At 43.7% G+C, this 21,136-nt stretch overlaps 1 protein-coding gene and 1 long non-coding RNA gene across 2 annotated transcripts; one reads left to right on the top strand and one right to left on the bottom strand.

Moving 5' to 3' along the window:
- Positions 1 to 1,107: 1,107 nt before the first annotated feature.
- On the bottom strand, positions 1,108 to 20,970 carry TOX4 (TOX high mobility group box family member 4). Its single transcript, XM_005560784.4, has 9 exons — positions 20,892 to 20,970; positions 20,612 to 20,680; positions 8,949 to 9,191; positions 7,799 to 8,059; positions 7,253 to 7,483; positions 5,469 to 5,549; positions 4,573 to 5,322; positions 2,792 to 2,955; positions 1,108 to 1,625 (listed from the first exon to the last, which is right to left on the bottom strand). The coding sequence occupies exons 1-9, from the start codon at positions 20,895 to 20,897 to the stop codon at positions 1,565 to 1,567; spliced, it is 1,866 nt and encodes a 621-aa protein (XP_005560841.1). The 5' UTR covers positions 20,898 to 20,970; the 3' UTR covers positions 1,108 to 1,564.
- On the top strand, positions 14,962 to 15,577 carry LOC135971601 (uncharacterized). Its single transcript, XR_010587827.1, has 2 exons — positions 14,962 to 15,066; positions 15,390 to 15,577. It is a non-coding gene; the product is annotated as an uncharacterized lncRNA (long non-coding RNA).
- Positions 20,971 to 21,136: the final 166 nt, after the last annotated feature.

The raw sequence follows: 21,136 nt of genomic DNA, 5'->3' as shown, positions 1-21,136 counted from the left end.
GTTGGGATTCTGAAGTCCATTCTGGCTCTGCCACTTAACAGGGTGTAATCTTGTGCAACTCATCTCTCAGTATTTCTTATATGTGAAATGGGAGTATTACCTCATTGGGTTGCTGTGAGGGTTCAAACTAAATGAGTGCATGGGAAACATTAAAATGATCATTATAGGCTAGGCACGGTAGCTCACACCTGTAATCCCAGCACTTTGGAAAGCCAAGGTAGGAGGGTAACTGTAGCCCAGGAGTTCAAGACTAGCCTGGGCAAAATAGTGAGACCCCATCTCTACCTCCACCCTCCAAAATCATTAAAAAAACAGGAATGCAGGCTGGTTGCAGAGGCTCACACCTGTAATCCCAGCACTTTGGGAGGCCGAGGTGGGCGGACCACAAAGTCAGGAGTTCAAGACCAGCCTGGCCAACATGGTGAAACCCTGTCTCTACTAAAAATACAAAAAATCAGCTGGGCGTAGTGGCAGGCGCCTGTAATCCCAGCTACTCAGGAGGCTGATGCAGGAGAATTGCTTGAACCTGGGAGGCAGAGGTTCAGTGAGCTGAGATCGCACCACTGCACTCCAGCCCGGGTGACAGAGTGAGGCTGTCTCAAAAAACAAAACAAAACAAAAAAAACCCCACAGAAAACAGGAATGCATAGGATAAAACTATGTACATGGTTGGTTGAGGAGGAGGTTCTCTAGGAGAGCGTTTCCTGTTTTACAGACAGTAAAAATTTGAGTTTTATTTAAGGTTATCACCACTTGGACTATCGTGCTGTAAACTTCTGCTTATGCTGTTACAACTAGGTGGCTTTTCTGTTTTTCATTAGATTATGTCCAAGAAATAATGATAGATCTATGATCTTTTGAAGATATTGCATCAAACACAAGTGAATACAACTTTAGACTTTGGTAAAACCTCTTACTAATGATGTAGTTTTGCCTCTTAGATTCATGAATTGTGATAACTCAGATAAGGATGGTAACTGCAGAAATAATATATATATAAAGAGAAATAAACTCCTGGGTGATGTCATTTTCCATGTGGCCCAGTGTGCCTGTGTTGAAAAGTTTTGTTCTCAAAGCAGTGTATTGATGTGATAATGGGGAATAACATTTTTTTTTAAGAGGGAACCTTTAATATAATCTTTTAGCCCTTTTAAAATGGATACAGTGGTGTTTTCTCCTAGGCTCAAAGCTGAGTACACTCCTGTAATTTTAATAATATTTTAGGCAAGTCCTATGACAATTATACCAACAAGTTTCTTCAACCCCACCACCACCCCTACCATACCTATGCTTTGCTTGCCCATACTCCCTTCACCCTTTCCTCTGCTATTACCACTGGTATTTCTGCTTGTGGTTGAAAATAAAAAGCATCTCCAGATTGCAGCAAATTCAGTGGCCCTGCTCCACAGCCTGGCCTCTGCTGAAGGAAGAAAAGGGGTGAAACATGAATGGCCATCATGGGTTGTGATCAGGCACTACCAGAAGCCCAGCTTGTGTTTCAAAAACAGGCTCTTGAACATGTTCCCAGAAGATAACTCTTCACTGGCTTGGAGAACAGGAAGGACTATTTCACAAACACCACTGTGTTTGAATTTCTAGAGGCTACCCAGGCCAAGAATACATCCCTAAGAGAGAAAAAGACACACAAACAGAATTATACACAAACTGAAACAGAATTACAGCCTACTTTTTTTTTTTTTTTTTTTTTTTGAGATGGACCTCCCGGGTTCATGCCATTCTCCTGCCTCAGCCTCCCGAGCAGCTGGGACTACAGGCGCCTGCCACCACGTCCGGCTAATTTTTTGTATTTTTAGTAGAGACGGAGTTTCACCGTGTTAGCCAGGATGGTCTCGATCTCCTGACCTTGTGATCCACCCGCCTCGACCTCTGAAAGTGCTGGGATTACAGGTGTGAGCCACCACGCCCAGTCGCTACATTCTTTTTATCTGTCTTTTTTTTTATTTTTGAGACAGAGTCTCGCTGTTGCCCAGGCTAGAGTGCAGTGGCATTATCTCCTTGGCTCACTGCAACCTCCGTCTCCCAGGGTCAAGAGATTCTCCTGCCTCAGCCTCCTGAGTAGCTGGGACTATAGGCGCCCGCCACCATGCCCAGCTAATTTTTGTATTTGTAGTAGAGATGGGGTTTCACCACATTGGCCCAGCTGGATTTTTTTTATCAGTCTTAAGCAAATAGGTTCCCAGATAATTTCCTGCAGCATATGGTTAGATAGTATCACCTTAGAAATATAAGAACAGTGGGCTTAAAAGTCAGAAGTAGAGGCAATGCTAATTTACTGTAGAGTTTTTGAAATAGGAAATAGAAATGCCTTGTCCTACAGCTATAGGTAATTCCCAGAGAAATTTGGGGAAAGGGGTAAAATCTTCCAAATTTCTCCCCATTTCCCTCACAAATTGCAAATTATCATATGCTACTTTCCACTTACCATTTCTCCCCAAATTCTAATTCCCTAAGTCTGATTTGCACTAAGGATTGAAAAGCTAGTATTTGCAAACACTAACAACCTAATGTATTATCACATTTTTAAAGAGCATAGAGAGGTATGTGGTAACTGAAAAATGTGAACTGCTGATTACGTCATCTTTGGCTATGTGGCAAATGTAAGCTCTTAAGCAGGGGCGCTTTTCTAGTATGCCAGATAGACATACAGCAACCTACTCTACCTAAAGTAAGGTGACACTGAGATGTTGATTTTATGCTCAAGATTACCATGTTTCCCAACAGAATTAATTGACCAGTATCTGAATTATAAAAGGGGGAACTGTAAGCTCACCTGCAATGCTTCACCACACACTCATTGCTGCAGTATTCATTGTCCCAGTCCTTACTCACAATGGGAGGGTTCTCACAACCAGACCTCACACATCGAGGCTGGGGTGAGAGTGCCACAGGAGACCCACTCACCAATTCAACATCCATCTGAGAAGGAGACTCAACCTGTGAGAGGAAGAGAGTACCAAAGTGGATTAAATTGCTCCCTGCCTAGCTAGCTAGTTGAAACCAATGAAGCAAAGGGTATTACAATTCCTCACACTGGGGGTAAAACTGGAGAAGGTGAGTTCTTGGTCTCCCCCTCAACAGTCTAGCTTCAGAACTTTGCCAAGCAGAATGACGGAAGATTTTTCCCATCAGGAGAAAGGTGGGCATGTGGTAATGCTTTTTTTCCCCCTTAAGCCTGGCTAGTCAAGTATAGTACTGGGAATAAAGAGGTAGTCCTTTTTTTGTTTGTTTTTTTTGAGACGGAGTCCTGCTCTGTCTCCCAGGCTGGAGTGCAGTGGCGCAATCTCGGCTCACTGCAAGCTCCGCCTCCCCAGTTCATGCCATTCTCCTGCCTCAGCCTCCTGAGTAGCTGGGATTACAGGCACCTGCCACGACGCCTGGCTAATTTTTTGTATTGTTAGTAGAGATAGGGTTTCACCACGTTGGCCAGGCTGGTCGCGAACTCCTGACCTCAGGTGATCCACCTGCCTTGGCCTCCCAAAGTGCTAGGATTACAGACGTGAGCCACCACGCCCGGCCATATTTATGTGTTTTAAAAAACAATGGTATGAACCAATTAAATTTTTCTGGCTATACCCTCTGCCCCACACACATTTAAAACATCAAGCTAAGGAACTTAAGACCCAGGATAAACGAAAAGCTTTATATGTCCAAAGTTTAAGATCCTTGGGTAAACAACTCTGAAAAATAACTGTTTAGGCTATATCCTGTCCAGCTGAACTAGTGGCCGCTGCTTAGTTAAGGAGTGGTCCTTATCTTAATGTATCTCACTAAAAACACTATGGGGTACGCGGTGGCTCAAAGCCTGTAATCCCTGCACTCTGGGAGGCCGAGGCGGGCGAATCACGAGGTCAGGAGTTCAAGACCAGCCCAACCAACATGGTGAAACTCCGTCTCTAGTTAAAAATACAAAAAATTAGCTGGGTGTAGTGGCGATTACCTGTAATCCCAGCTACTTGGGAGGCTAAGGCAGGAGAATCACTTGAACCCAGGAGGTGGAGGTTGCAGTAAGCCGAGAGTACACCACTGCACTCCAGCCCAGGCAACAGAGCGAGACTCCGTCTCAAAAAAAAAAACAGGGTGGGCGCAGTGACTCACACCTCTAATCCCAGCATTTTGGGAGGCCAAGACAGGCAGATCACCTGAGGTCAGGAGTTCAAGTCCAGCCTGACCAACATGGAGAAACCGTCTCTACTAAAAATACAAAATTAGCCAGGCATGATGGCACATGCCTGTAATCCCAGCTACTCAGGAGGCTGAGGCAGGAGAATCACTTGAACCCAGGAGGTAGAGGTTGTGGTGAGCCGAGATCGCACCATTGCACTCCAGCCTGGGCATAGACATCTCAAAAAAAAAAAAAAGAAAAACCACCAATATGGGTACCTTGGGTAAGACAAGTCACTGTTGCAAGGAAATCCCATCTGCAGGATGTTTTGTGTTCCTGGTTGCTGGGCATTAAATGCTAGTAGCAGCCCCCACTTTTATTTGGTCAACCAAAAATGTTTTTATACATTTCCACTAGACTAGAGGAAAGACTTAAAATCAAAGGCTCACCTCAGGAACTACATCTGTGATCATCTCACAGATAGTCTCAGGAGAAGTTGCCTCCACTGTATGGGCCTCAGGGCTGTTGTTCATAGGCCGCTCAGGACTACTTTCCACAGTTGGTGGGACTAAGGTAGTCTGCATTTTCAAAGTGGGTAGAGGCACACTCTTGATCTGCAGAGGGGGTGGCTGTTGCTGTAAATTGATTCGAACTTTCTGAGGTGGAGGCTGTTGCATGGCCTGGAGTGGAGGCGGCTGCTGCAGAATGGTAACTTGCTGCTGAGTTGGGGGTTGTGGCATCTGTTGTAATGGAGGGGGCTGTAGTCGGGGTGGAGGCAGTTGCATAGAAGCAGCAGCAGCAGCAGCTGCTGCTGCCTGCAACACTGACCGAGTGACAATCTGGGCTTGTTGACTGGGCTGGATAGTGGCTGTACTGGTTTGGCCTAGCTGAAGCCCCCGGGAGGTCACCACTGTGGCTGGGATAACAGTAACCATCCCTCCTTGAGACATAGTAATGGATGAGGGCAACATTTGTTTGGTAATAATCAACTTGGTGATATTGGGCTGACCCCCAGCTCCAGAAGATGCCTGGTTTGCCACATAGGATGAAAGGGTGGAGTTAACAACAATGGATGGGGACAGGGCAGGGGGCTCTATTGAAGCTGGTGCTGGAGATGCTGGGTCAACAGTAGCCATAGGAGGTGGAGAAGGAGTTTGTGATGGTGGTGCTGGATCCAATTCCACTGTTTCTACAGTGGCCTAAAAGAAGACAAAAATAAATAATTACATAAATAAATAAATAAATAAATAAATCACTTGGTTGTATTTACTTCTTAAAACTGCTAACAAATACTTCCAAAAAACTTCTTACTGGTTTAAATATCCATCTACCCTATCCCTCTTACCTGACACTCCTGGTTGTCTTTGTAAGCAGCCAGTGCCTTCAGATACTCTTTCTTGGCAGCCTCAGTTTTCCTCTTATATACCTGCAAAAAAGAGACTTTAAAAAAAAAAAAGACTCCCCATACTCCTAGGGAAGACTGATAGTTCTGTATTATTTATCAATGAATGACAATTCATCTTAGTCTAATCACTGACAACCCCTATCAGTGAATACAATTCTGAAAGCTAACAGTCAAGACAACCTCTATGGCAGACTCACTCCACTGAGCATATCTCTGAAAGACAACCAATCAACAGGAGTCTGGCAAGAATAGCTACTATTTATTTTATTTTATTTTTTCTGAGCCAGAGTCTTGCTCTGTTGCCCAGGCTGGAGTGCAGTGGCACGTTCTTGGCTTGCTGCAAGCTCTGCCTCCCAGGCCACCGCACCTGGCCTTTTTTTGAATTTCTTTTTCTTTTTTGGATTTAGACTCCTGGGTTCAAGCGATTCTCCTGTCTTAGCCTCCCAAGTAGCTGGGATTACAGGTGTACACCACCATGCCTGGCTTGTTTTGGATTTTTAGTAGAGACAAGGTTTCACCATGATGGCCAGGTTGGTCTCGAACTCCTGACCTCAAGTGATCTGCCCTCCTCGGCCTCCCAAAGGGCTGGGATTACAGGTGTGAGCCACTGGGCCTGGCCCTCTTCTCACATTAAAAAAAAAATTTTTTTTTTGAGATGGAGTTTCATCCTCTCTCTTGTCTCCTAGGTGGCCCAATCTCGGCTCACTGTAACCTACACCTCCCGGGTTCAAGCAGTTCTACCTCAGACTCCTGAGTAACTGGGACTACAGGCAGCCACCAGCACGCCTGGCTAATTTGGTATTTTTAGTAGAGATGGGGTTTTACCATGTTGGCCAGGCTGGTCTCGAACTCCTTACCTCAAGTGATCCGCCTGCCTCGGTCTCCCAAAGTGCTGGGATTACAGGCGTGAGCCACCGTGCCAGGGCTTATTCTTAAATTCTTATAGTAAAATTATTACTGTGTGGGTTTAGGAGGTAAAGCTAAATACTACCACCACAAACAGCACAACAAAAGCCAAGAACAAACTAGAGGGTTTCACTCATCTATCCTTGTGATTAGCCCTTAGCCCTTCACTGTCACTAAGCAGAAGTGTGTAATTTAAGATGAAAGGGCTTGGCCCTACCAGAGCTTCTTCCACACATTATTTAGGTATTTTTGGGGCTGGGCGCGGTGGCTCAAGCCTGTAATCCCAGCACTTTGGGAGGCTGAGACGGGCGGATCATGAGGTCACGAGATCGAGACCACCCTGGCTAACACGGTGAAACCCCATCTCTGCTAAAAATACAAAAACAAAATTAGCCCGGTGTGGTGGTGGGCACTTGTAGTCCCAGCTACTTGGGAGGCTTAGGCAGAAGAGCGGCGTGAACCCAGGAGGAGAGTCTCACTCTCTCTCCCAGGCTGGAGTGCAGTGGCCAGATCTCAGCTCACTGCAAGCTCCGCCTCCCGGGTTTACGCCACTCTCCTGCCTCAGCCTCCCAAGTAGCTGGGACCACAGGCGCCCGCCACCTTGCCCAGCTAGTTTTTTTTGTATATTTTAGTAGAGACGGGGTTTCACCGTGTTAGCCAGGATGGTCTCGATCTCCTGACCTCATGATCCGCCCGTCTCGGCCTCCCAAAGTGCTGGGATTACAGGCTTGAGCCACCGCGCCCAGCCGAAAACCTCTATTTTTATCTCTTTAAAAACTTTTGGAACATTCACTACTAGTTCCTCAACATTTGCTCACCTGTTTTTGCTCCTCTCCAAGACTATCCCACATGGAGGCCACAATTTTTGAAACCTCACCAAAAGTGGCATTAGGATTCTGTCCCTTGATGGCAGCCTGTGTATCACGAAAGAATAAAGCATATGCTGAAACTGGTTTCTGAGGTTCATTAGGATCTTTCTTTTTTCTCTTCTTTGGGGCCTTCTGCTTTTTCCCTGCTTCCACCACCACTGTCTTCTGGCTGGGAAGTTGCTGTTAAGAGAGAAAAAGAATTACACAATGGATGATGACAAGTATTATGTCTGGAAACTAGCCACATGTATGGAATTTTCAGAAATGCTAAAAATCATGGAAATAGCGTTAAAAGACACTGGTCAAGTATGGAGAACTAATAAGAATAGGGATTGAGAGAATTATAAACTGGAAATTGGTAGGTGGAACCCCATACCCAGAAAAGAGCAGAGGAGATGGCATGGTAAGGCTAAAGAATACTGATTAAGCTCTGTATCCCAAGAATTTTATCCTAGAATATCACAGCAGAATTGATTTTGGCAGGGAATGCCTCACCCTCCGGAAATCCTCAACACCATCCTCATGAAGTGAACTAGTAGGTGAAGGCGTGGTTGAAAGACGATCTTCAGGTGACTGGGCAGGTGGTAGGATGGTGCCACCCCCTAAGCTCAAACCCAGTTGGGAACTCAGTTCTGACTGATCAATGGTGGTCAACTGGCTATGCCCCATCAAGCCAGATGTCATGTCTGTCATTGGTACATCAATTGTAACAGGTGGGTTGGCACTATACTGAGTTCCTATAGAGTGGTCCAAGTCCTGAGAGAAGCAGAAGGACTAATTAAACGGTAAATATAAAAAAACACCACTTTCCCCCCTAAATTTAAGATAGCTTATAAATTCCCTGCCTACCCAGATTGTATCATTTAAAATACAAAACATAAAATAGTCTTCAAAACTGAAAATAAAAACATAAGCTTTTTTAAAAAGTACAGAAATTAATGAATTTACTTCTTTGCACTCAAAAGAAGAACTAAAAATAATCAGAGAAGTCATACTGTTGGAGAAGTTAAAGAGCTATCAACTTATTCAGTAATCTATAAGTAGGGACAACACATTGAGTAAAGAAAAACTTCCTGTCTGTACCCTCCCAAAATAATAGCTTTTAAAATAATACACAGGCAGTCAGCATAAATAGGCCAATATTACAGAAGTTTGGCATCAAATATAGAGTGTGAAGATGTGCTACTGGTTTCATGTGCCAGAAGCCCAACATACTGATTTATATTACATAGTAATCTACAATACTATATTTGACTCAGACCTTTTTTTTAAAAAAAAGCTCTGATCTGCTGGCTTCTCAACATGATTCAGACCATTTTTTAATAAATCCCTCCACGTGCCAGCTATCACATTCAAATTTGAATCCTAGGATGTGAAGGTCATAATAAAAGCAGAAAACACTTTCCCAAAAACCACAATAATTTTCTAACCAGACATTGTACAATTTTAAATTATTTTTCAAGTAAAATCTACCTACATGGTAAATTTCATTTATTCAGGTGAAACTAAGTCTTTGTTGGTGAGCCTTTAGCCACAAGAAGACACACAAGTAATACCCAAGTGTAGTAGGGAATACAGTAACTTTTGTCTCCCCTAATGCCATGCCTGTTAGCTGGGGTAAGCCTGACAATCTCTTGCCCCTTACCATGGTCAAGCCCCCACTCAGGAGCCCCCCGCCCTGCTCCATCAAGCCATGGGTCATGCCCACAGGCATGTCCAATGTCTGGACCCCATACTGGGCTGAAAAACTGCCATCCTGTGAAGAGGAAGGGTCTGCCAGGTCATCAAAGTGGCCAACCACATCTGAGACAGCCAATGAGGGATCAGAATCCAAGGAGATAGGTGGGATTTCAAATTCCTCATCTCCCAAGCTTGGTGTATGGAATGTCTGTAGGGAAAAAAGGGGGAAAAGAATTAGCGAAAAGAGGAGAAATGGCATACTACTAAGTGAAGAACATAATGGGGTACTAGAGATTCTCAGGGTACATTTTTTCTGCTTAGGATCCTATTTTATAATCAATTTCTTAGAACCTATTATTTTTACCAATCTCTCTTCTGATACCCTTGGTCACTTGGTGCATTCAAGGCTGCTAACATCAGTCACAATTTTCAATTCTTTTATCTCTTTTCTACCATTACTACTCTTTTGTCCTAAATTATGCCTATTGTTCTAATGAAAAATTCTTCCAGTACCATTACTTAGAATACAGCCTTTATAACCTGCTTACTATGATCCTTGAAATCTCTCTAAAGATTCTAATAGAGCAGTTATTTCACAATTATTACAACTAAACTGTTAGGCCACAGAAATTTGCTGTCAGCCAGCCAATTGTACTTTGTTGTTTTAGGTTCCTTTCAAACAGATGCTAAAATGTACTGTCATGGAAACTTTATCCCCCTCTAAAATATTTGCACTTAGAGTTTCCTACTTCTTCTCCACTTTAGAAATTATAATGTTAACAACTAAAAATTCCCATTTGTTTTTTTTGTTTTTTTTTGAGACAGAGTCTCGCTCTGTCGCCCACGCTGGAATGCAGTGGCTCGATCTCCACTCACTGAAAGCTCCGCCTCCCGGGTTCAGGCCATTCTCCAGCCTCAGCTTCCCATGTAGCTGGGACTACAGGCGCCCACCACCACGCCCGGCTAATTTTTTTGTATTTTTAGTAGAGACGGAGTTTCACCGTGCTAGCCAGGATGGTCTCGATCTCCTGACCTCGTGATCCACCCACCCTGGCCTCCCAAAGTGCTGGGATTACAGGCGTGAGCCACTGCGCCCGACCAAGATTCCCATTTGTATACGATTTTCAGAAAACCTCAACAATGCCAAAAATGCTAGTCTTGCTGAACAAGCTTCTAAGAGAGGAAAAGGATTACTCCAGCTGGCTAAAGACCCAATCTCTTCCTGTGAGTCCAACTAGGTCAATAATAATACATTCTTTCTCTTCTGAATGAGGCCACCACTCATGCAGCTAACAGACCAAGATATGATCTAAGATATGTTAAGTGCTATGGTTCTGTTTTGACACTAAAATCTAAATGGTGGCATTTGCAACAATAGACAATTATAAATAATAGCAAGAGACTGCTATCAGAGAGACCTGGGTACAAGACCTTTAACAAGTTTTCTTCATCTGTAAAATGGGAATTACAATGGTAATCCCCTTATATGGTTATTATTAGGATAAGTGAGATTTCATGCATAAAAGCTTAGCACATTGCCTGATACATATAATGGCTTAATAACCATCATTAACCATTGTTATGAATAATATCCTAATAATGATTCCTTTGCCCCCTACCCCAACCAATTATCACAGATAATTGGAATTTTAGAAACTTTAAATTCTATCAATCTAACACATAGCATAGTAAATATAAACTGATTCAGATCAAATTCAATTGGTACCCACTTTTTTTTTTTTTTTGTAATTGAACAATGCATTCTTTAAATAAGAGTTCTTAAAGGTTTCTTTTTTTTTTTTTTTTTTTTTGAGATGGGGTATTGCTCTGTCACCAAAGCTGGTCTGTAATTCCTGGGCTCAAGCAAGCCTCCAGCCCCAGCCTCCCAAGTAGTTGGGACTACAGGCATGTGCTGCCACACCCAGCTAATTTTTAAAATTTTTTGTAGAGACAAGCTCTCCCTGTGTTGCCCAGGCTAGTCTCGAACTCCTGGGCTCAACTGATCCTACTGCCTCAGTCTCCAAAGTGTTGGGCTTACAGACCTCAAGGTTCCTCTAGATCCTGAAAGGTTCTTCTATTATGACCATTTCTGTTTTTTTTTTTTTTTTTGAGATGGAGTCTTGCTCTGTAGCCCAGGCTGGAGTGCAGTGGCTCACTACAACCTCTGCCTCCAGGGTTCAAGCAATTCTCCTGCCTCAGCCTCCCAAGTAGCTAGGACTACTACAGGTGTGTGCCACCATGCCCAGCTAATTTCTGTATTTTTTAATAGAGACAGGGTTTCACCATGTTGGCCAGGATGGTCTTGATCTCTTGACTTTGTGATCCGCCCACCTCGGTCTCCCAAAGTGCTGGGATTACAGGCACCAGCCACTGTGCTTGGCAGTTTTATTTTTTTTCTTTTTTGAGATAGAGTCTCCTTTGTCACCCATGATAAAGTGCAGTGGTGCAATCTTGCTCACTGCAATCTCTGCCTAGTTTTATTTTTTTTCTTTTTTGAGATAGAGTCTCCTTTGTCACCCATGATAAAGTGCACTGGTGCAATCTTGCTCACTTCAATCTCTGCCTCCCGGGTTCAAGTGATTCTCCCACCTCAGCCTCCCAAGTAACTGATACTATAGGTGCATACCACCACGCCAGGCTAATTTTTTTTTTTTTTTTTTTTTTTTTTTGAGACAGAGTTTCACTCTTTTTGCCCAGGCTGGAGTGCAATGGCATGAACTCTGCTCACCACAACCTCCGCCTCCCAGGTTCAAGCAATTCTCCTGCCTCAGCCTCCCTAGTAGCTGGGATTACAGACATGTGTCACCATGCCTGGCTAATTGTGTATTTTTAGTAGAGACGGGGTTTCTTCATGTTGGTCAGGCTGGTCTTGAACTCCTGACCTCAGGTGATCCGCCCTCCTCGGCCTCCCAAAGTGCTGAGATTACAGGCATGAGCCACCCCGCCTGGCCACGACGCCAGGTTAGTTTTTGTATTTTTTGTAGAGATTGGGTCTGGCCATATTGCCCAGACTGGTCTTGAACTCCTGGACTCAAGCCATCACCCTGCCTTGGCGTCCCAAACTGTTGGGATTACAAGCATGAGCCACAGCGCCCAGCCGCCAATTCTGGTTTAATGAAGACATTAGGCTGGGAGCGGTGGTTCACACCTGTAATCCCAGCACTTTGGGAGGCCCAGGTGGGTGGATCACACGAGGCCAGGAGTTCAAGACCAGCCTGGCCAAAACAGTGAAACCCATCTCTACTACTAAAAGAACAAAAATTAGTCAGGCATGGTGGCACACACCTGTAATCCCAGGTACTCGAGAGGCTGAGGCACGAGGATCGCTCGAACTCAGGAGTTGGAGGTTGCAGTGAGCCAAGACTGCATCACTGCACTCCAGCCTGGGCGACAGACCAAGACCATGTCTAAAAGGAAAAAAAAAAAAAAAAAAAAGAAAAGAAAGAAAGAAGAAAGAAAAAAGAGAAAAAAAAAAAGGCCAGGTGCGGTGGCTCACGCCTATAATCTCAGCACTTTGGGAGGCCGAGGCGGGTGGACCACTTGAGGTCAAGAGTTCGAGACCAGCCTGGCCAACATGGTGAAAATCCATCTTTACTAAAAATACAAAAATTAGCCTGGCGTGGTGGCGGGTACCTGTAATGCCAGCTACCTCAGGAGGCTGAGGCAGGAGAATAACTTGAATCCAGGAGGCAGAGGTTGCAGTGAGCCGAGATCGTGCCACTGCACCCCAGTCTGGGTGACAGAGGGAGACTCCGTCTCAAAAAAAAAGACATTGCTAGAAAGAAAATTTCCAGCTAGCAGAAACTAGGGAGAAAAAAGTATGCCTGTGAAATGCCCAATCTCTGTGAATCACATTTGTAAAAATTTCCTAAAAGACAAAAAGATATACATAGTTTCATTTCTGTATTTTCCTTCTCCTTACTATTTTACTTGGTATGGTAAAAAATTTGGTCCTTGTCTGAGATATAAGCAGCATGCGGAGCATAAGAACATGCAGTTCTCAACTGGGAGTGGTGGCTCACGCCTGTAATCCCAGTACCTTGGGAAGCCAAGGAGGGTAGATCACTTGAAGTCGGGAGTTCGGGACCAGCCTGGCCAACATGGAAAACCCCATCTCTACTAAAAATACAAAAATTAGCTGGGTGTGGTGGTGCACACCTATAATCCCAGCTACCTGGGTGGCTGAAGCACGAGAATAGCTTGAACCCGGGAGTTGGAGGCTGCAGTGAGCCAAGATCACACCACTGCACTCCAGCCTGGATGACAGAGCAAGACTGTCTCTCTCTCTCTCTCTCACACACACACACACACACACACACACACACACAAATAACAAAAAATATCAGGCAGTTCTTGATGGGAAAAACTAAACTTTCCCTAAGAACTGAACTTTTCTCAGTAGTATACAAATCATGTATTTATGTATGTTGTTTTGTTTTGTTTTAATTTTGAGACAGGGTCTTACCCTGTCGCCCAGGCTAAGTGCATGGCTCCATCATCACTCACTGCAGCCTTGAACTCTTGGGCTCAAGTGATCTTCCCACCTTGGCCTCCCAAAGTTCTAGGATTACAAGTGTGAGCCACTGTGTCTGGCCCATAATTTTTGTTATTGTGTGGAAGTTCTTAACTTCCAATCCATGACTCTTTCTGATATTTCAGTTTAGGTTTACATGAGCAGTTTTAAGGTAGAAGGTACAAAGATTTTTACCAAATTCTCATACCAAAAAAAAAAAAAAAGTTATAGGAACATGGATCAAGGGAAACATTTACTGTACTAGACTAATAGTAAAATGGTAGTTTCCAAAATTTTTAAGATACAGATTGCTTTGTTAAAGCAAAGATGCCTACCCTTTTCTGCTTACCACAACAAAACAGCAACTTTGTCAGGATATAAAAAATGATACTATCCGTTAATGAGAACCCCAAAAGGATAAAAATTTATATCCAAAACAAGGGACCAGTGTTCCACAAGTGACTACCCCTCATAAACCATCTGGAATGTTCTCATTGTACACTAAAAAATTAGACATGGCTACATAAAATGAACTGGGCAATGATAAAAAAAATATATATATAGATATGGAGAGATTCCATTATGTAGGACTGACAAGGCATTCTTTCTATATGCCACCCCTTGGGATGTGGAAAAGCTTTGTTATTCAATACCTATGGCTTTCATGGTGGTTTTCTGGGTTCTGTTTTATTTTTTCCTTTAAGTATGAATAGTAAGGTAACTGCAATTATCAAGAATACAGAGGGTTAAAAAAAAAAGGATACAGAAGGGTAAACCACATGCTATAATAAAAATAGAGATTCACTAAAATCTCTTTCACTACAAATGATCAGTAAAATCCAAAAATGAATATCTAAACTTATTTTATTTTAGTGGATTACATAAAGAGATCACATTCTAGACTGTTAAATATAAAACAAAGCTAAAACTGTAGCAAATATTAAAAAGAAATGGTTTGGACACAGAAAGAGAAAACAGGAACATGATATGCAGTTACCTTCTAACTTAGCTTTCCTTTCCTCCTCTGTTCAATTCCTGGGCCTTTTTGAGGGAGGGGCTGGTTTGGGAATTACAGTTTATAAGGAAAGATGCTTAAATATCAAGAGAACCAAAAAATCAAAAATACCATTTCCCTCCCTTTTATCATTCTCTGATACCAAAACATACAATCTATTTCTTTAGCTTATTATATATTCATTTTAGAGAAATTTATTTTAATCCAACACCTATTTATTCAACAATACAATGGTACTATGGGTTATTTAAATAGCTGTTCTTAAAAACTGATGTAGTAGTGAAAATTTTACCTATTCAGCCTGAAATAATGAACTAGTTCTAATGCTACAGTTACTTTTCCTACCGAAGGATAGGTACCTTTAGGCCTAATTATTTCCCCAATGTGCTCTAAGCATAATACCACTATATTAGAGCCAATCTGAAAAACAGAAACAGAAAGATTAAATTGCCTTCCGATCATAGAACTTTCCATCTCAGGCAATGCTATCTCTGGACTGCTACTCTTTTGAAATTATTACTATTTCTTATTTCATTGATATATAACTTATGTAAGGTACATAAATTTTTTTTTTTTTTTTTTTTTTTTTTTTTGAGACGGAGTCTGGCTCTGTGCCCAGGCTGGAGTGCAGTGGCCGGATCTCAGCTCACTGCAAGCTCCGCCTCCCGGGTTCACGCCATTCTCCTGGCTCAGCCTCCCGAGTAGCTGGGACTACAGGCGCCCGCCACCTCGCCCGGCTAGTTTTTTTTTTGTATTTTAGTAGAGACGGGGTTTCACCGTGTTAGCCAGGATGGTCTCGATCTCCTGACCTCGTGATCCGCCCGTCTCGGCCTCCCAAAGTGCTGGGATTACAGGCTTGAGCCACCGTGCCCGGCCAGGTACATAAATTTTAAGTGTATAGCTTAACGGATTTTTTAGATATGCAACCATCCAAGTAATCACTATCCAGATCAAAGATGCAGAACATTTCCTTGTGCCCCTTTCCAGTGAATACTTCCTTCCCTTCCCAACAGGTATCACTATTTTGATAGCTCAGTTTTGCCTATTCTTGACCCTCATTTAAAAATATGAACTAATATGAACTAGCCAGGCGCGGTGGCTCATGCCTGTAATCCCAGCACTTTGGGAGGAGGAGGCGAGTGGATCACAAGGTCAGGAGATCAAGACTGGCCTGGCCAACATTGTGAAACCCCACCTCTACTAAAAATACAAAAATTAGCTAGGCATGGTGGTGGGCACCTATAGTCCGAGCTACTCGTGAGGCTTAGGTAGCAGAATCGCTTGAACCCAGGAGGCGGAGGTTGTAGTGAGCCAAGACTGAACCACGGCATCCCAGCCTGGGTGACAGAGTGAGACTCCATCTCAACAACAACAAAAAAAAGAACTAATGTAGTATCTACTCTTTTATGTCTGTTTTCTACTCAACAATATATTGTTTAGATTATCCAACTGCATTTATAATTTCATTTTTTATTTCTGTGTAGTATTCCTTTTCACAAATACACCATTTTTTCTGTTGATAGACATCTGGGTTGTTTTCAGGGTTAAGCTATTAAGAATAAAGTTGCTGTGAACATGTTTTTGGTGAACATATGCAATCATTTCTGTTGTGTACATATCATAGAGTGGAATTTACCTGGTCATAGGTTAGGGGTGACATGTTTATCTTTAGTAGGTACTGCTAGTTTTCCAGTGGCTCAATTAATTTACACTCTCACTAGCAATAATTAAGTTATCCACATCCACTGGGCAAGGTGGCTCACAGCTATAATCCCAGCACTTTGGGAGGCTGAGGCAGGTAGATCACTTGAGGTCAGGAGTTTGAGAGCAACTTGGCCAACGTGGTGAAAACCAGTCTCTACCAAAAATACTAAAAAAATTAGCCAGGTGTGGTGGTGCATTCCTGTAAACCCAGCTACTCAGGAGGTTGAGGCACAAGAGTTGTTTCAACGTGGGAGGTGGAGGTTGCAGTGAGTGGAGATCCCGCCACCGCACTGTAGCTTGGGCGACAGAGCAAGACTATCTCAAAACAAACAAACAAACAAACAAAGAAAAAAACAAAAGAGTTATCCACATCCTTGCCAACTCTTACTGGCAATTTGGACATCTTCTTTTGTGAAGTGACTGTTCAAATCTTTTGCCTGCTTTTATTTTATTTTTTTGAGACGGAGTTTCACTCTTGTTGCCCAGGCTGGAGTGCAATGGTGCAATATCAGCTTACCACAACTTCCACGTCCCAGGTTCAAGTGATTCTCCTGCCTCAGCCTCCCGAGTAGCTAGGATTACAGGCATGCGCTGCCACACCCAGCTTATTTTGTATTTTTAGGAGACGGGGTTTCTCCATGTCGCTCGGGCTGGTCTTGAACTCCAGACCTCAGGTGATCCACTCACCTCAGCCTCCCAAAGTGCTGGAATTACAGGCATGAGCCACCACGCCTGGCCTTTGCTTCCTTTTAAATTGGATTCTTTCTTTTACTCTGCAGAAATACTTGATATATTCTGAATATGAGTTAGATATATATATGTATTGTAAATATCTTCTCCCAGTCTGTGGAATGCCTATTTGTTATGAAATCATGTTTTTTGATGAAAAGAAGTTCCTAATTACAGTGGAGACCAATTATTCATTTTTTAAATGTTTAGTACTTTTTATGGGCAACTACTTTTTTCGGGGAGGGTCAGCAAACTCTAAAAATTTCCTCTCTTGTAAAAACAATTTTTTTTAATGTTACCTTTACCTACTTCTAAGATCTATTTGGGATGGCTCACAATAAAACCATAACCCCATTAAAATAAGTTATAAAACAATCATTACCACCACTACCAAGGGAAAGGGAAGGTATAGAAGTTGTAATGAGAAAATGGAGAACTGTTAACAATGACAGGAGCCTCAGGCAAAAGGAAGCTACTGAAATTGAGACTAAAACTTAGCTATCAGCTTCTTGGCAAAATAAAATAAGATTTCTTAAGTCCCAAAAACAAAAACAAAGGACAGACTGAACTTGGAAAGTTTCTTTCTTTTTCATTATAATATTACTTATTAATACTTTAAATTTACTTTTCTTCACTATACACCATGATTCTTCATGGGAGGTTTCTTGACATAAAAAGGAACCACTTCGGGCCAGGCATGGTGGCTCACACCTATAATCCTAGCACTTTGGAAGGCTGAGGTGGGAGGATCGCTTGAGCCTAGGAATTTGAGACCAGCCTGGACAACATGGTGAGATCCTGTCTCTATCAAACACAAAAGCAAAAACAAAAAGGAACCACTTTTTTAATGTGGTTACCTCTTGATTATTCAATTTCATAAACAGGGTAGAGAATTAAGAACAGTGGGTAAACTTAAAAGCTACTTGTATTTCATTTTAAAATGCACTTTCACATGAATGAGGCCAAAGTCAAATTTATAACACTCTAAATAACAAAATTTAAACTGTGGAGACCTGATTGAGGAGAAATTGGGAATTTCATGCAGATAAGTCCAATATGAGATTTGCAACACTCAAATAATTAAATTTCAAAATGGAGATCTCACTCGAAGAAACTGGCAACTGAGAGTGCAAAGCACCAAGCACATTTTAGCTGTTTTTGTTTTGAGACGGAGTCTCACTTGTTCACCCAAGCTGGAGTACAATGGTGCGATCCTGGCTCACTGCAAACTCTGCTTCCCGGGTTCAAGTGTTTCTCCTGCCTCAGTCCCCTGAGTAGCTGGGATTACAGGTGCGCACCACCACGCCTGGCTGATTTTTGTATTTTTGGTAGAGGTGGGGTTTCACATGTTGGTCAGGCTGGTCTTGAACTCCTGACCTCGTGATCCGCCCACCTTGGCCTCCCAAAGTGCTGGGATTACAGGCATGAGCCACCACGCCCGGCCTCAGCTGTTTTTTTAAAATTAATTATTACTATTTTTTATAGAGACGGAGTTTGATCACGTTGCCCAACCTGGTCTAGAACTCTTGGGCTCAAGCAATTCTCCCACCTCAGCCTCCCAAACAGTTCGGATTAGTGGCATGAGCCACTGTGCTGGGTCCAGATTTAGGTTTTATATCATTTCTAAGTTTGCCACATACTAGATTCACACTTACCCTGCTTATAAGACTAATAAAGCAACAAAAAAGTTAAACTGGCGCCGGGCATGGTGGCTTATGCCTATAATCCTAGCACTTTGGGAGGCTGAGGTGGACAGATCACTTGAGGCCAGGAGTTCAAGACCAGCCTGGGCAACATGATGAAACCCTGTCTCTACTAAAATACAAAAAGAAAAAGAAAAAGAAAAAAGAAAAAAAATTAGCTGGGTGTGGTGGCGCACACCTGTACTCCCAGCTACTTGGGAGGCTGAGGCAGAAGAATCACTTCAGCCCAGGAGGTGGAGGCTGCAGTGAGCCAAGATCGTGCCACGGCACTGCAGCCTGGGCTACAGGGAGACTGTCACCTCCCCCCGACAAAAAAAGAAAAAAAAGTTAAACTAGCAACTACCCCTTGTCAACCCCATTTTCATCCATGAAAACGTTAGGATTATAGGATAAACGCATGCGACAGCCACTGACAATTCTTGGTACAAAAAACTGATGCAAATGGTCCACACCACTTTTGAAAATAAATTTAAAAGTCCTCAAAAAATGGCACGTGGTTCAAGACTTCAGTTTCTCAAAGACAGAAATTTTTGTCTGTTCCACCGTTCTCTTTTGCTTCTCCTAAACAAGTGATACGTATCTATATTATGACAATATTTCAACCAGAATTTTTTTTTTTTTTTTTTTGAGACAAAGTTTCCCTCTTTTTGCCCAGGCTGGAGTGCAATGGCGCGATCTCGGCTCACCACAACCTCCGCCTCCCGGGATCAAGCGATTCTCCTGCCTCAGCCTCCCGAGTGGCTGGGATTACAGGCATGCGCCACCACCCCGGCTAATTTTGTATTTTTAGTAGAGACGCGGTTTCTTCATGTTGGTCAGGCTGGTCTTGAACTCCCGACCTCAGGTGATCCACCTGCCTCGGCCTCCCAAAGTGCTGGGATTACAGGCATGAGCCACCGCGCCCGGCTCAACCAGATTTTTTTAACAAATACTTTAGGGTTTCATCACAACCTTTACTTCTACTATAAAACAGCATAAGAAGCTATTATTACAGCTGTTTGACAGTTGGGGAAACTATGACATACAACGATGAAGTAATGTGCCCAACGTCTGAGTCACAGAAAAACTGAAACACATATCCTACTCAACTCTTTTTATGTTCTCTAGCAGCTATTTCCTTTCTTCCTGGCATTAGCAAAACAAGCCGACACTGTGTAGGTAAAGGTAACCACAAACTTTTTATTAAAGTAGTAAATTTAGGCCAGGCGCAGTGGCTCAGGCCTGTAATTCCAGCACTTTGGGAGGCCGAGGTGGGTGGATCACCTGAGGTCAGGAGTTTGAGACCAGCCTGGCCAATATGGTGAAACTATATCTCCACTAAAGATACAAAATTAGCCGGGCATGGTGGCACACGCCTGTAATCCCAGCTACTCGGGAGGCTGAGGCAGGAGAATCGCTTGAACCCGGGAGGCGGAGGTTGCAGTGAGCCGACATCGCACCACTGCACTCCAGCCTGGGCGACAAAGCGAGACTCTGTCTCAAAACAAAACAAAACCAGTAGGAAATATAAATGAAACAAATTTAAAAAGACCCCTTCAACAGAGTTCGTTACAGGAATGAACACATGCTGTTCCACGGTCAACCCTCTGCTAGGTAAGCTCCTCCCCTCACCCCAGTTTCTTCAGCTGCTGAAAAATTTTCTTCCCACTGCGATCCTTTAAGATTACTGTAGTTATTTCTCCCCAGAGAAAGGAGACAATTTCACTGTCTTCTAATCCAGAATCACTTTTCTCTTTAAATAGGTTATCTCTTTCCAATAGCTTGCTTTTCTGATGACAGCAACTTCCCAAGACTTCCCCAGATAGTCCCCATAGGCTCCAGAAGCAGCTGCCACTTTTCTCTAAACACCAATTGCAGCCCTTGGTTCCCAGCCCCCGTCCCTGGAGTGCGTGCTCTCCTCCCCACCACCCTACCCCACCGCGGCCTCAGGCCCTCCCCCCGCGGCGTCGGCAGCTCGTGCTCACCTCGGCCCCTGACAGGAAGGGGTGCGAAGGCCCTGTGATAGTCAGGTAATTGTCATTTCCTCCGGGAAACTGGAAACCAAAAGAAAGCCGCGGGGATAAGTTAGGGGGAGCAGGGAATTAGCTTGGAGCGATGGCTTCTGACCCCGACATTCTGACAACACTCCCCAAACCCCGCTCTCTCTCCTCTCCCGTCAGTCGCCTTTCCACCCGGCTTCCCGTCTCTGCTTCAACCCGGTCGGCCGCGTTCTCTCGCCAGCCTTCTTAGCTATCAGGTTCCTACCTCCATCTTCACACAACCGCTCCCACCGTCTCAGACCCTCATCGCTCCCACCGCCCCCACTGGTCTCGGAACTGCCGTCACTTCCGCAAGGACGTGCGTTACTCTCTGCTCATTGGAAGGAGCGCCGTGGGGGCTGCAGCGAGTCAGGCGCTGGCCTATCGCCCCCTGGAGCTTGGAGGGATAATGGCATGTAGAAGTACTAGAGGTGTCCCTGGAGGTGGCGTTGGGTACTCCCGACCTAAGGA

The sequence above is a fragment of the Macaca fascicularis genome, chromosome 7 (genome assembly GCF_037993035.2).
Source record: "Macaca fascicularis isolate 582-1 chromosome 7, T2T-MFA8v1.1".
Lineage (NCBI taxonomy): Eukaryota > Metazoa > Chordata > Mammalia > Primates > Cercopithecidae > Macaca > Macaca fascicularis.
Note: the sequence above shows the minus strand (reverse complement) of the source record. Positions and strands in the feature narration are given on the sequence as shown.